The sequence below is a fragment of the Paramisgurnus dabryanus genome, chromosome 13 (assembly GCF_030506205.2).
Source record: "Paramisgurnus dabryanus chromosome 13, PD_genome_1.1, whole genome shotgun sequence".
Lineage (NCBI taxonomy): Eukaryota > Metazoa > Chordata > Actinopteri > Cypriniformes > Cobitidae > Paramisgurnus > Paramisgurnus dabryanus.
This window is the reverse complement of record NC_133349.1, coordinates 14,885,345-14,898,984: the sequence shown is the minus strand read 5'-3', so window position 1 is coordinate 14,898,984 and position 13,640 is coordinate 14,885,345. Positions and strand designations below refer to the sequence as shown.

The following is a 13,640-nucleotide window of genomic DNA, read 5'->3' as shown; positions in this document are numbered from 1 at the left end:
TTTATTTCTTCTAATGTGATCATGTTGAGATATTGTCTGACAAGTGTTAAGTGATGAGCTGTGTCCTGATGCATTAATTGTTCACACATGAAAAGCAGAGATTGTGTATCAGTGTGATCCATTGCTTCTGCAGTCTGAGTCTTGCATTTGATGACAACACACATAGCCCTGCTAAAAAAACAACAACATAAACCATCACAGAAATTCTATTGTTTTTATTGAGAATTGTATTGGTTCTAAAGGAATATCCCCTTAAACACAATACAGTGTATTGGTCTTTGTTGGTCTCTAATGGTATGTATTGGTTCTAATGGAATATGGCCCAAAACACACAGTTTAGTGGTTTTAATGGTAAAAGCTGATGGTTCCTATTGGTATTTTAATGGAAACCCTTAGAATGTTCTGTAATGGTTTTATTGTTTTTTTTTTCAACAGGGAGGTCAGGATGAAAGTTTGTGGATAAAGCATACGTGTGCCTCATCAGATTTTAATAAAATGTAACATTCTGTACATTTGCCTCTTATTTTTGTAATTCTTACACACACACACACACACGCACACGCACGCACGCACGCACGCACGCACGCACGCACGCACACACACACACACACACACACACACACACACTTCAAGCATTCTGCATGATACATGGATTAACAAAAAAAGAAGAACAAGTTATCTCAGATATCTTCCGATTTTTGGACCATTAACAATGCTTTTAGGCATATGTGTTAAAAAGAAATACATTTTGTTTCTCTTCAGATTCACGGTTGTCCGGATTAAATGTGTTTCCCCCCGATTTAGCCTACCTGCCATTGTTCATACTTCTTTATTGCTTTACCTGCGGACAAGCGTGGCATACTGGCTTGTGTTTGGATTAATTTGTGTGTAGTAGATTAAGTTCCCTCCGTAATAGACCTGGAAGCTGCATGGCGTTAAAAAATAAATTAACAAACAAATAAACATGCATATTATAATTTACAACCGCATAAAAACTCCCAGTATAACTCTTCATGTAAGGACATTTCTAAAGTGATATTAAAACGCGCCCCTCCACGTTGCAGCCGTCTTTGGGTTGCCAGGTATTGCTGGCACATAAGGTAACGAAAGAATGATTCTTTTATAACAGAACCACCCCCCCCCCCCCAAACAAAACGCAACCGCGGCTCCGAAATGTCTCCCGCGATTGTATTTTCAAAATAGCCTAATAGTGTGGGAAAACATTAACCTAATACTTAACCCAGAGTCCTTTAAGGCTCTGACCCAACCTAACCCTAAACCCAACATCTCGCGAGATTTGGCTGTGGCTGTATCCCCTTCTTTATGCACTTGCTCCATCTAGTGGTCATTTGCGGCTTTTGCTACGAATAACCAAAACCACAAAGAAATCTTTTTGTTTGTTTGTTTGAAACAACTGCACTGGCTGCACTTTTGACTCAAGTCACTTTTACTCCTGTTTTATTCTTTTTAACATTTTCTAAACTGTTTTTTTATTAAAATCACATTTATTTTCTTTAATTGTTATTTTAAATTCTCATGTATCTTTGTTTTTATTGTGATTATATCGTGTGTCTCCTATTTTTTTTTCTTTCTCTCTGTTATATATTGTTTTCTCATTTCTATGTAAAGCACTTTAAATGACCTCTGTGTATGAAATGTGCTATACAAATAAACTTGCCTTGCCTTGAAATAACACCACAGCCAAACACTGAAAGAAAACTCTTAAGTTGGTGATAAACTCTTTATCAAAATTGAACACAAAAAAATCAACATCTGGTACCTATAAAAATCTCCATTTGGTTCGAACACTAGAATAAAGTTTAAAGCAGTACCACATATGCAAAAAAAAAAGGAAAGATAAAGTGTACACCTTGTTAATGAAACACACACTCAAAAAGAAAGACGTCCTGTATAAGAGACCGTATACAAAGTCTACAGACCTCTGTAAACAGATGTCAATTTCCAGCAATATATTAGCATTGAACATTTTGCAATGTTACATTTATGAGTCCACAAACACATGACATAGGCACTGTCAGGAAATTTGTGCAGCTACAGAAGATAAACCATTGTCCTGTCTTCTTGAAATAGAAGCAGATTCAAAGATTGTGTCAAACTCCACATAAGTAAACTACACCTTAAACAGTTGCCTATTATATTTGGCTGTTAAAAATACAGCTACTACTAGAGTGTCATTGAAATGTAATGCTGATGAAAGATTTGCAATAACAGCTGAACACGCTTCTTCATTGTACCCCCAAACACTCATGCAATGGAATAGGGGGGCAGCCAAATCTTCATACCCTTTGTACCTAAAAAATAGCATATACCTAAGAAAATCAAACTAAACTCTCAAATCCACTCCCAAAATTGTTAGCACACAACAAACATTTTGGGATTGTGCATAGTCAAAGTCTAAAGAGAGCGTGTTGCGCTCACAGCAGCCGTTCAGCTTTCCCCTGAGTGTTTGATCAAATGAGTGTAATGAAGTAAATACAGTAAAACTAATCCAACATACTGTATCTTAACACTGAATCAACCAACAACAAACATGAACTGGGTTGTCACTGCATGTGGCATGTACATGTGGAGCAGTAAAACACAAACAAAAAAAACAGCATGGTGTTTACACTGTAGTGAAGTAAAACTAGTACACTCGACTTTATGTAAAAGTTTACAAAACTAAAATATGCATTCCATTCTGAAAAATGAAAATGTGGGTTACAAATATTACATAGCTTTTGAAACATCACAAGTCACATATTCGACCCAATAAAGTCTCTGTATCGTATCTACAGCCTTACATTCAGCTTATGCAAAAGTGTATAAATCTAGAAAAAGTGCCTGTATTTATCAGCAGGCCAAACATATTTGAACCTTATATTTGTTAATTGAACCATTACATAATGTTTTAAATGTATTTCTGGTCGTAACACTTAAACCGAGGATTCAACCTCTGGATTGCCTGCACCGTTCCTTGACGTTGACTTCAGATTGCCCATTTTCTCTGTACCATTATTGGACCCTGTATTTGACTTTATAGAGCTAGGACCTTGCTCATCTTCTTCATCATCATCATCATCTTCAGTGTCTGGGTAGATGACAAGGAACGCTGCAGCAATGAAAGCAAGAAACGAGCCTCCTGATGCCACCATGGGGATCACCCTAACCGAACCAACAGCATCTACAACCGCACCAAGTGCAGATGCAACAGAGATCTGAGCGATGTACACCTGACAGGTCAGGATGGCGCAGTCGATGCCAAAACCTCTCCGGGAGTTACCAGGGCTGTGGTGAACATACTATGACAAGGAAATAAAAGATGAAAAAAGCTTGTTAAAGAACTGCTCAAAACATTTTGCATTGTTAAAGCAAACATATTTTAAGGATGTTAAAGTTGTTCTATATACATTATTTATATACGAGGAGCTTAGATGCAAAACGTCTCTATCTGTAAGTGCGTTTGACATGTTTTCTTGTAAATGAGAATTGTTTTAATCAGAATCTCAATGCCAAAAAAGAGATATTTATGAGTACCCTGAGGTCAAGATTAAGGGGATTTGAAGCAAATTTATTTGATCAACGTATGATATGTGCCAATAGCATTTGGTTAATATCATTATCTCATTTTTGACTGAGGTGGCATTTAGTGGCATTTAGTGGCATTTGCATCTGAGCTCTTCATATCCACTCTTTTGTTTGACATTATGCAAACGCATTCTCACTAAAGCCCGATTTATAGTCGTGCGTAAGTTCTACGCCGTAGCTCTGCGTAGCCTGACGTGCACCTCGCAAAATTTTTTACAGCAGGTCAGGTGTCAGGTCTACGCGGACCGCAAGCGCTGTGATTGGTCCACCAGAACCCCTCCCGTCAGGTAAAAGAAAACTGCGTCATAGGTATTTCCGTTTGCGACGGTGAAAACAAAGATGAGCCAAGTTGAGGAGTGATTTAACTCAAACTGCAACAAAACTTGCCAAGCTTCTTCGCACTGCTACTGTGGTTACACGCGTGGATACTGCCTACCAGGTGTGTGTGTTTGCACGTTGACGCAGACGCAAAAGTTTAAATGAAACCGACACGGAACCTACGCCGTAGGACCTACGCACAACTATAACGAGCCCTTAATATGGAAAAGTTTTTAAATGATACAGACCTCTTTGATTTCATGGTACTGTCCCAGCAGAGAATATGGGCAGTATGACATGCTCATGACGATCATTCCCATTGTGCTTATCATCACCATGGCAACATATACATTTGGAAAGATGGCCATGGTGGCTGTGCCAACAGCAAAGCCTAGAGTCCCCAACATGTAGATGATTTTTGTGCTCAGGTCGTACCTGTCGAGAATCCTCTGAAGCACATCTAAAAAACAAAAGGTTGATGATTGTTTAAACAGCAGTGTGAATTGCAAGCATAATCACAAACTGTATGTAGCTAAAATCAAAGTCTTGTTCAGCTTACCCACATAAAAAAAAAAGAGTAACGGGCCAAATACAGAACCTTGCGGAATCCGTTACAGATATATTATATAGTACTGTTTTTTTTTAACTAGGGCTGCACGATAAATCTGATGGGATTCATCTGCGATTATGAATGCGATATTTCCCTGCTTATCAGTGAACTATGGCTCTGTGTAGTAAATGCCGCTCCATCTGAAAGCAGCTGATGGCGATTTACTACTAATAAAGGAACCGGCTTTACTGACGAGATGCGCGTGACAATCGCATGCGATTAATCATGCAGCCCTACTTAAAACTGAAACGTTCTCTACTTAATGGGAAAGTAGAAATGTAACCAGCAACACATTTAACACACCTGAGCAGAGAGCAGCTGTAGCTGCATAGATCACAAGCCCCCAGCAGCCCATCTGTACACCTTTATTGTAGTCCTGAGAGGCGGTGGAGTTAGCAGCAGCCTGGTTTGGAAAAACACATCAACGGAGTTGATTAAGTATAAGCCAGAATCCATCAATACTTGGGAAATGGCTGCTTTATGTATCTTTCATTACATTTGTGAATACAGTAAAGTAACTTTAAATGTTGCAGCGTGTTTGGTAGATAACAGTCTATGTGTTGCCATTTTCATGCCATCAGTAGAGCTTACAAAAGTAAAAAAAGCTAAAACTCAGACTTAAAAATTGTTTTAAATAATTGAATAGCTTAAAAATCTGAATATATCTTACAGTTGGGTCTCCTTCATAGATAACTTGGCCCATGAAGTCAGTGTAAAACACAGCCTGTGCGATCATGGAGAACCAGGTGAGAAGGTGACAAACACACAGACGCCAAAGCTGTGGAGGCATCTTCAGCATGGACAACCACAACAGTTTGACAGTCGTACCATCATCTTCATCCTCGCTTTCTTCATCTTCTTCAATTCTGCGAGACGTGATGATGCCCCGCGGTTGCAGTTTTCGCCTCCCGTGCCGCTTTACTACTTTATCGAGGTCGTTCAGGCTCTGTGACGATTTGATCGGTCCACCCATGTTGGCGTGGCGACGGCGCCACTGATAGCCTCCACGTCTATGATAAGAGAAGGTGAAAGATGGCTGGCGGTAGAAGGAAGGGTGGCGGCAACGAACTGCAGCACTTGCACCGTAATGACGTAAACCGACTTTGCCTGCCTGACTAGCACCTGCAATTGTCGTTCTGTGTCCATTTCCAGTATGGGTTACTCTAGGAAGACTTTTGCCATTGCTACCATGCTTATCTAAGTGGTGGTCACTGCATTGCGCAAACTGGCTAGTGTTTTGATGGAAGTCCGATGCTGCTACATCCTCTCGGGGAACCCAAAAGTCCTGAAACAGACCTGGTTCGATGTCATTTAGGAACTGGCCTTCGAGGTCCAAGTCTAAGTCTGCATCAAGCTTTATGGTAGCATCTGGCATTGCTAGAATCGAGTCACTTTTACTTCGCACTAAGTCTATGTCGAAAAAGTCCTCTGGAATTTCATGCTCTGACCGATCGTCCTCATTGGTTGAAAATGGCTCCTCTTCCGGAATGAGTTCTAGCTGAGGAAAGAGGCGCGTGGATGCAAAGCTGCTACAGGGCTTAATAGAAGGCATCTCGTCTTCATCATCATCCTTCAGTTCCTCTTGCTGGGCGGGGTTATATAGATGCTCATTGATGCTGAACATATGAAGCGTTGTGGAAATGATAAAGATGATGGCTGCAAAGAAAAAGAGGACCTGCTCTTGGGCCTTGAAAGCTTGAACCAGTAAGGTATTGGTCCAGTCCAACCCTCCAAACATGTAACCTACAGCACCTCCTAGACCTAAAAGACAGGCAGATATAAGAAAAAAAATGCATGATATTACTTTTAATGAGATTGTATGAAAAATAGAGACTTTCTCCTAAATGGATAGTAGATAGAAAATTGTCATTTCATCATAAATTTTTCTCCAGCGTCCGTCAAAGTACCTGCTGAGAAAGCGTGGATGTTTAGAGCCATATCCTGTTCATCAGTATCGGCCACATCCAGGAGGTAAGCTCTTATTGGTCCATCTAAAGCATCAGCACAGAAATCCAGAATCACCACACCAAGCACAGTCAGAACAATCCCAATAGTTTGATTGTTGGGGACGTCACCCACTGACAGACCTGGATAAAAACATTTAAAACAAACTGTTAGACCAAATAATATACAAGCATTTATTAAACAACAGCGAATTAGACATAATTGTTCACTATATAAAGTTAATGTAGAGACAATTACATAAATTTCATGTAAATCTTGCATGCAACACTGTATGGATTTGTTCTTAAATTAGTAAACAGTTTTAAAATCACCTATAAGAGATCCATTGAGAAATAATGCCAGTCCAATTAACAATCCCACACAGAGAGCCAAAATAAAAGGCCTTCTCCTTCCCCATTTTAAAGTGCAACGATCACTTGCTGAGCCAATCACGGGTGTGAAAATTAAACCCAAGATCGGGCTGAGAAACCAGGTCAAGCTGTAGTACTGCTCCGGGAGACCTGCAAAGACATAGTTTTTAATTGTACTAAACAATAAAAAATGCATTTGTAAATATTCAGAAAACATGCTCCCGTATCAATTTCTCTAAAAAAACAATAATTTAGCCAGTTATTTTTATTTCAAAATAGGCCTTCCGTGTCAGAATGTTTGGTTTTGTTTAGATCCGTGTGATCATGCTCATTTCTAATTTACCCAACGGTGTATTGCGACAGCTCGGTTGACAGTTATCACAGTTATATAAAATCATAATTATCATAATTATATAAAAATTAAAAATTAATTAATCATGTAGTGGGTTTGCACAAATTTGCATTGCAAACGTAAAATGGGCAGATAAACGTATGCTTTTATCGTCAGTTGTGCTCCTGTATGTGTCTGGCAACCCGTGAAAGGGAGGCAGGATAAAACTTCTTTAATATTTTACATTTAGACTGGGGTACCACCACTAGAAGTCAGTGTTACATACAGTACAGCTCCTTTAAGATATAAGGCGTATTATGCTTGAATGAAACATGTCTCCAGTTCATTAACCCAGAATTTACAACACCATAAACCTTTCATGTAGAGACCTAAGCTTTATAGTAATGAAGCAATAACATACTCTGATCTCATTTCCAATTCTTATGAGTTTACGGATCGTAAACTAAATTTAAATTGATAACATGCCAACCACCTTGCATAAATATGTTACTGTAGATTACTTTTGTTTGGGATTTTGGAGACCCCATGAAAAACATATAAATGGCAATTTACAAATACCAGATCTATCTGCTATAATGTGCAACACTGCTGAGATACACTTTTGTACCTTCCTAAAATGCAGAACTGAGGTTAGTAACATATGTTCACTAAAGATTAATATTATTATTATTTTAGTATTTCCAAGGCCCCAAACATAAAAACAGATAAAGGTTAAACATTCCTAGTCTTGCATTTAGAACTCGTGTCAGAAATGATGACATAACAAAAACGCATGATTACTCAAGGGAAACTGTAATGCTGGTCAGACTTCTCCTTTCTTTCAAAAGGTTTTAGATTTTCCAAATGTGTGAGAGCAGTACAGGTCATGCACGTGGCTAGATGCTGACTGCGAATGGGAGAACCGAAAATGCAGACATGTCAAATGTCAAATTCCCAAATCATAACCCATGGGTGGAAAAACCTTCAAAGACTGACGTCCATCCAACCAAATGCATCAATGCAATTAAACACATTTGAGCTCTACAGAACATCTTCTGACATTATCAGCCTGTGTTTGTTGTTGGCAATAAAACTTAAAAGCCTTAAGGGACATAACTTAAAAGATATGGTTTCCTGAATACACATTGCATTTAATGTTTACTAGGACATAATGATTTACTCTATAAAGAATGGTCGATCGTATTAAAGGGATTGTGCACCCAAAAATTCCCTCATAATTGACTTGCTTTCATGTTGTTACAAACCTGTATAAATTTCTTTGATCAATCCGAAGAATGTGGTAACCAAATTTTCCTACTATAGAAGTTAATGGGGCTCAAGATCGGTTTGGTTACAAACATTCCTCAAAATATCTTAATTCGTGTTAATCAAAACAAAGAAATTTATACCGGTTTTTATAAACATAAGAGTGAAAAAATTATGACATAATTTTTATTTTTGGGCAAACTATCCCTTTAAACTATTTAGAGTTTTATTTTACGTATTTTAATTATGCAAACTATTTAAGATTTTATGGACTGAACATATTACGCCTACACCTGAACAGTTAAGGACATTTTTAAGGGACACCATTAAAATAATGGTTAATAGAGTAATTTGGGCTATGATATGCTTAATCGGGGAAATTGGCTTTTTAAAGTTTATTGGATGATATTAAAGATATTTTCTGCCATTAAAGCTATTAAAATTGCTTTTGCTATTACATGGCCTGAGAACGTGCTATCAAATGAAAACTTTTGTTAAATTAACCCTGTGATTACCCTTCATGACAGAAATAGAAATGTGCACTTACACATTCCCTGCATTCCATGCCAATGCTTCCGCATCCATTTTTGCAGGCAACCATGGAAACAAACATTCCTCCACCTTACTACTATTACACATGGTTGGCATTGTCACAGTAGAGAGCTGTTACCAAATCCAAAGGAATTTCCTTAGTCAATGATTATTAAAAGACTTTAAGCCTGGATTTAATTAAAAAAGCTATCCCATATTAACCCTCTATCTATAGAAAGTGCAGAACTGAGAATGCAAAAATTCAACTTCACAAAAACTGTTTAAAAAGATTGTTGTGTCTTGGATGTGTCTGGATAATGTCAGCCGAATAATTACCTAGCTGCAACAGCACAGGTGTTACCAGGGCTGTTTCCATGGCGTAGCAAAACTCTCTCCCAAACATGATGGCACCGTGCATGATCCATAACCGCTTTGAGATGTGATTCACAGAATCTTCACTTGCCGACTCGTCTGACATCTCCTCTTCCCTTTCTCTCTCTGCATCCGGATCCTTATCAGACATTATTGCTATCTCCAGCACCGGAACGGGCTCCGAAACAGCCGTTTTAGGTGCCATACCGGCCTGCATAAGCGAAGCTGACGTTGGGTTTTGATCCAAGACTGGTTCCTGTTTAACTTACCAACTCCCTCTCACAAGTCCAAACTCCTTTTATCTGCTTATACCCTTCAAGCCTATCTTTCATAATCCACAGCAGGTTTTTGATTAAAAGGACACTAACCCATAGTCAAAAAAGAGGTCATGTTGTTCCTTATATTTCCGTGACTGATTTACCAACCCTTGTAATGAACACAAATCCATATAGAGTTTTGTTGGTATAACTCACAAGTCATGTTTTCTTGAAGGAAAAAAGGGAATACAGAGAAGGCACGGAGAGCAGAACAGGTGGATGTTCCTTCGTGTGCCTCCATGGATTTACTTATTAATCTAGATGAGAGAATAAGATGAGAAAATGAGAGTAACAGACAGAAATCTTGGCAATAACAACTGACAGGGAGAAAGATCAAGGCACTGGAAAAATCTTGGCATTCCTAACCATAAATATAGTTTTGCTGAAGCATGACTTATATGGCATATCTGCAATCGCTGAAGAGAAAAAATAGTGTCTGTCTAAACAAATAGAAGACATAATAATAATATAATAATAATAATAATAAGAGGGTATTTAAAAGCTTTAATAAAGGATCATATACGTTAACATGACATGAATATATCTTCTATTATAGTAATGACAAACTATACTATGTGCAACCTGTAAAAGTCAATCGTCAAATCTCTAGGCAAATTATATTTAACGTTATATATCAAAAATGGAAATGAATCATCATAAATAGCGACATATCTCCAGTTTACACACCGATATTGACATAAATAGCGACACATTTCAATGTACACATATAACTTAAGCTTGTGAAACATAGGTAAGCGGTCAAGCATCTTACCGTTGCCACGGTAACCACCTCAGGTAAACGCGATTGGTGTGCGCGCGTCTGTCAAGTCAGAGCTATCTGACTTATTTGAGTACTAAACGCTGTTTAAAACGCATTTAAACGTTTGACTTGATGACGTGATGAGGTGAGTCAGCTGTTACACTCTACTGTCGTATGTTAAACCAACAGTGTTGTGAGAGGGTCTGAAGGTCATTTAGAATGACTAAGTTAAGCATTGCGTAATCATCCAAAAGTAAAAAACGCAAAATCACGTGATCGACTAAAGCTACTCTACATCAGCAAGTTTGACGTCTGAAAAACGGTTTATAAAATAGATCAGATTGAAAATCATATTATACATCATTCCAACATAAATAACCTGGAATGCTACAACATTAAGTTACATGTGTCGCACATACTTAAGACAATTGTAAGACATAACTGTTACCTTGTACTTCAAGTAACGTAGCATGCGTTTCATTCACCCAAATGGCAGAGCAATAATATTAAACATTGTTTTTTTTAAGTGTTTTTTAAATGTTGTTTTTTTAAAGACAAAAATTTAAACCATACGTCAGAAGTAAGACCACAGAAGAAACTTACGCGCACAGACAGAGACAGGACTGAAATATCATGTCTTTCAGTTTCTGACTACATGAAACATACTTGATAACTGCCCTGTGCGTGTGCACTTTTCTGATAAGGCTACACCCACTAGGTTCTGGCAGGTACAGCCATGTCCAAGTCCCAATCCCAGCATTACCGCGCAAGCTGATGTCACCAAACCCAGGTGAACCAACAAACAGACACCTGCTTGGATCTACAGTAGTAGAGAAATGACAATACTATATGTATGACAGACAAATCGTCTTTAGAAGACGAGGACGTAACGTTAGAGTACTAAAACGTGCTAGTCAGGCCCATTACAGTATGCAGTCCTTTAGGGCACGGTGTGCTTAAACCTTTAAATAGGTGACAGCCTTTGATGGGAGAACAGGTTGTGCCTAAACGCGTACCGTTTCCTGTTTGTGACTGGATGTACGCCTGGATACCAAACGTTACACCTAGACATCTTCGAACAACACGGTTAGATACCAGCATTAAACATACGAACAACCTCTCTGGTTAAAATAAATGAGAATAAAACTACCAATCACAACATTTTCCCTGTGATTTTCCTAGGATTGCCAGGTCATCAGACTGTTGCATGCAGTCATGTGCTTTCATCTGTTTGGTGTTGCACGTATTTAACATCATACACGAGTAAATCATGTTGCCAACTGTATCGCCTGTAAGGTTGAAGTGATCGGACTCGAAATATGGAAAACCAAGAAGCAAACGTTTGGGTTTCGCTAAACTTTCCACGTATAATCTGTCTGCTTAATGGTTACACAGTCTGTTAGCCGGACTGCTAGCCTGCTAATTAACTTGCTGGTACTGTAAATCAAGCAGATACCTTAAATTCCCGAGCACGACGAGCGGGTCGATTCATAAAAGTCGTCTTCATTTATGGATAAAGGAAGAAACCGTGCAACCACAAGTGAAAGAAGTAAGTTGTTAATGAGCGTTGAGCGAAATGTACCTGCTCTCCTGTATCAGGTCGCGGATGTAGGCTACTACGGCATCTATTGTCTGCTTGAGGTTGCCAGTCGTTACGCTCTAAATCCCCCCTCGTAAATAATATCGCTCGTTGCTGTCAGAATCTCTCAGCTAAAACTATTAAGACTCATTCCGCCGGTTTTACAGACATGGCTTAAGGCTAAAATTCTAGACTAAAACACTTGTTTGAGGTGTCTCAACTAAAAACTAGATAGTAAAGTTTGAAGACAAACTTTATGTTGGCTTGAGAAAGCGTAGCCTGAACGTTTAAAACGGTTTGACATAAGTTTAGTTTAGTAGGCTATCTGGCTGTTAGTATGTTTAAGTATGAAGGTAGCATGATTTACCATGAAGCTAGCATGATGTTAGCATGATTAGCATGAAGCTAGCATGATGCTAGCATGATTAGAATGAAGCTAGCTTGATGCTAGCATGATTAGCATGAAGCTAGCATGATAAGCATGAAGCTAGCATGATGCTAGCATGATTAGCATGAAGCTAGCATGATGCTAGCATGATTAGCATGAAGCTAGCATGATAAGCATGAAGCTAGCATGATGCTAGCATGATTAGCATGAAGCTAGCATGATAAGCATGAAGCTAGCATGATGCTAGCATGATTAGCATGAAGCTAGCATGATGTTAGCATGATTAGCATGAAGCTAGCATGATGCTAACATGATTAGCATGAAGCTAGCATGATGCTAGCATGATTAGCATGAAGCTAGCATGATGCTAGCATGATTAGCATGAAGCTAGCATGATGCTAGCATGATTAGCATGAAGCTAGCATGATGCTAGCATGATTTGCATGAAGCTAGCATGATGCTAGCATGATTAGCATGAAGCTAGCATGATGCTAGCATGATTAGCATGAAGCTAGCATGATGCTAGCATGATTAGCATGAAGCTAGCATGATGCTAGCATGATTAGCATGAAGCTAGCATGATGCTAGCATGATTAGCATGAAGCTAGCATGATGCTAGCATGATTAGCATGAAGCTAGCACGAAGCTAGCATGATGCTAGTATGATTAGCATGAAGCTAGCATGATGCTAGCATGATTAGCATGAAGCTAGCATGATGTTAGCATGATTAGCATGAAGATAGCATGAAGTTAGCATGATTAGCATGAAGCTAGCATGAAGTTAGCATGATTAGCATGAAGCTAGCATGATGTTAGCATGATTAGCATGAAGCTAGCATGAAGCTAGCATGATTAGCAAGAAGCTAGCATGAAGCTAACATTTATTGCGTTGCTAGGGTACTAAGTTTGGTTGCTAGGGAGAAAATTGGCATCCCATAATGATCACCCTTCAAGCCACAAGTTAAACGGTCCAACCCCCGTGTCTCTACAATGTTCTGATGCGGAGATATAAGGCTTTGTTTATTCCGTTGCTAGGGTACTAAGTTTGGTTGCTAGGGAGAAAATTGGCATCCCATAATGATCACACTTCAAGCCACAAGTAAAACGGTCCAACCCCCGTGTCTCTATGATGTTCTGAAGCGGAGATATAAGGCTTGTTTATTCCGTTGCTAGGGTACTAAGTTTGGTTGCTAGGGAAAAAATTGGCATCCCATAATGATTACACTTCAAGCCACAAGAAAAACGGTCCAACCCCTGTGTCTCTA

The 13,640-nt window shown here is 38.9% G+C and overlaps 1 protein-coding gene across 5 annotated transcripts; it reads right to left on the bottom strand.

Moving 5' to 3' along the window:
- Window positions 1-1,727: 1,727 nt before the first annotated feature.
- slc45a4b (solute carrier family 45 member 4b) lies at window positions 1,728-12,082 on the bottom strand. Of its 5 annotated transcripts, none has more exons than XM_065298245.2 (8): window positions 11,991-12,082; window positions 9,296-9,905; window positions 6,793-6,981; window positions 6,424-6,603; window positions 5,187-6,277; window positions 4,820-4,919; window positions 4,155-4,366; window positions 1,728-3,302 (listed from the first exon to the last, which is right to left on the bottom strand). In XM_065298245.2, exons 2-8 carry the CDS (start codon window positions 9,546-9,548, stop codon window positions 2,937-2,939), a joined length of 2,391 nt encoding a protein of 796 aa, XP_065154317.1. In that variant the 5' UTR covers window positions 9,549-9,905; window positions 11,991-12,082; the 3' UTR covers window positions 1,728-2,936. The 5 variants fall into 5 exon arrangements, with proteins under 5 accessions (XP_065154317.1, XP_065154321.1, XP_065154319.1 ...); XM_065298249.2 differs by lacking the exon at window positions 11,991-12,082 and adding an exon at window positions 11,865-11,975; XM_065298247.2 differs by lacking the exon at window positions 11,991-12,082 and adding an exon at window positions 11,012-11,847.
- Window positions 12,083-13,640: the final 1,558 nt, after the last annotated feature.

Bases quoted from the DNA above. Each gene is read 5' to 3' on its own strand.
- slc45a4b (XM_065298245.2), bottom strand. From the start codon at position 9,548: ATGCAGGCCGGTATGGCACCTAAAACGGCTGTTTCGGAGCCCGTTCCG. The intron at 6,278-6,423 runs GTACTTTGACGG...CCTGTCTTTTAG, and splicing joins CATCCACGCTTTCTCAGCAG to GTCTAGGAGGTGCTGTAGGT. The intron at 4,367-4,819 runs GTGTGTTAAATG...TTTGTTTTTTAG, and splicing joins TACAGCTGCTCTCTGCTCAG to ATGTGCTTCAGAGGATTCTC.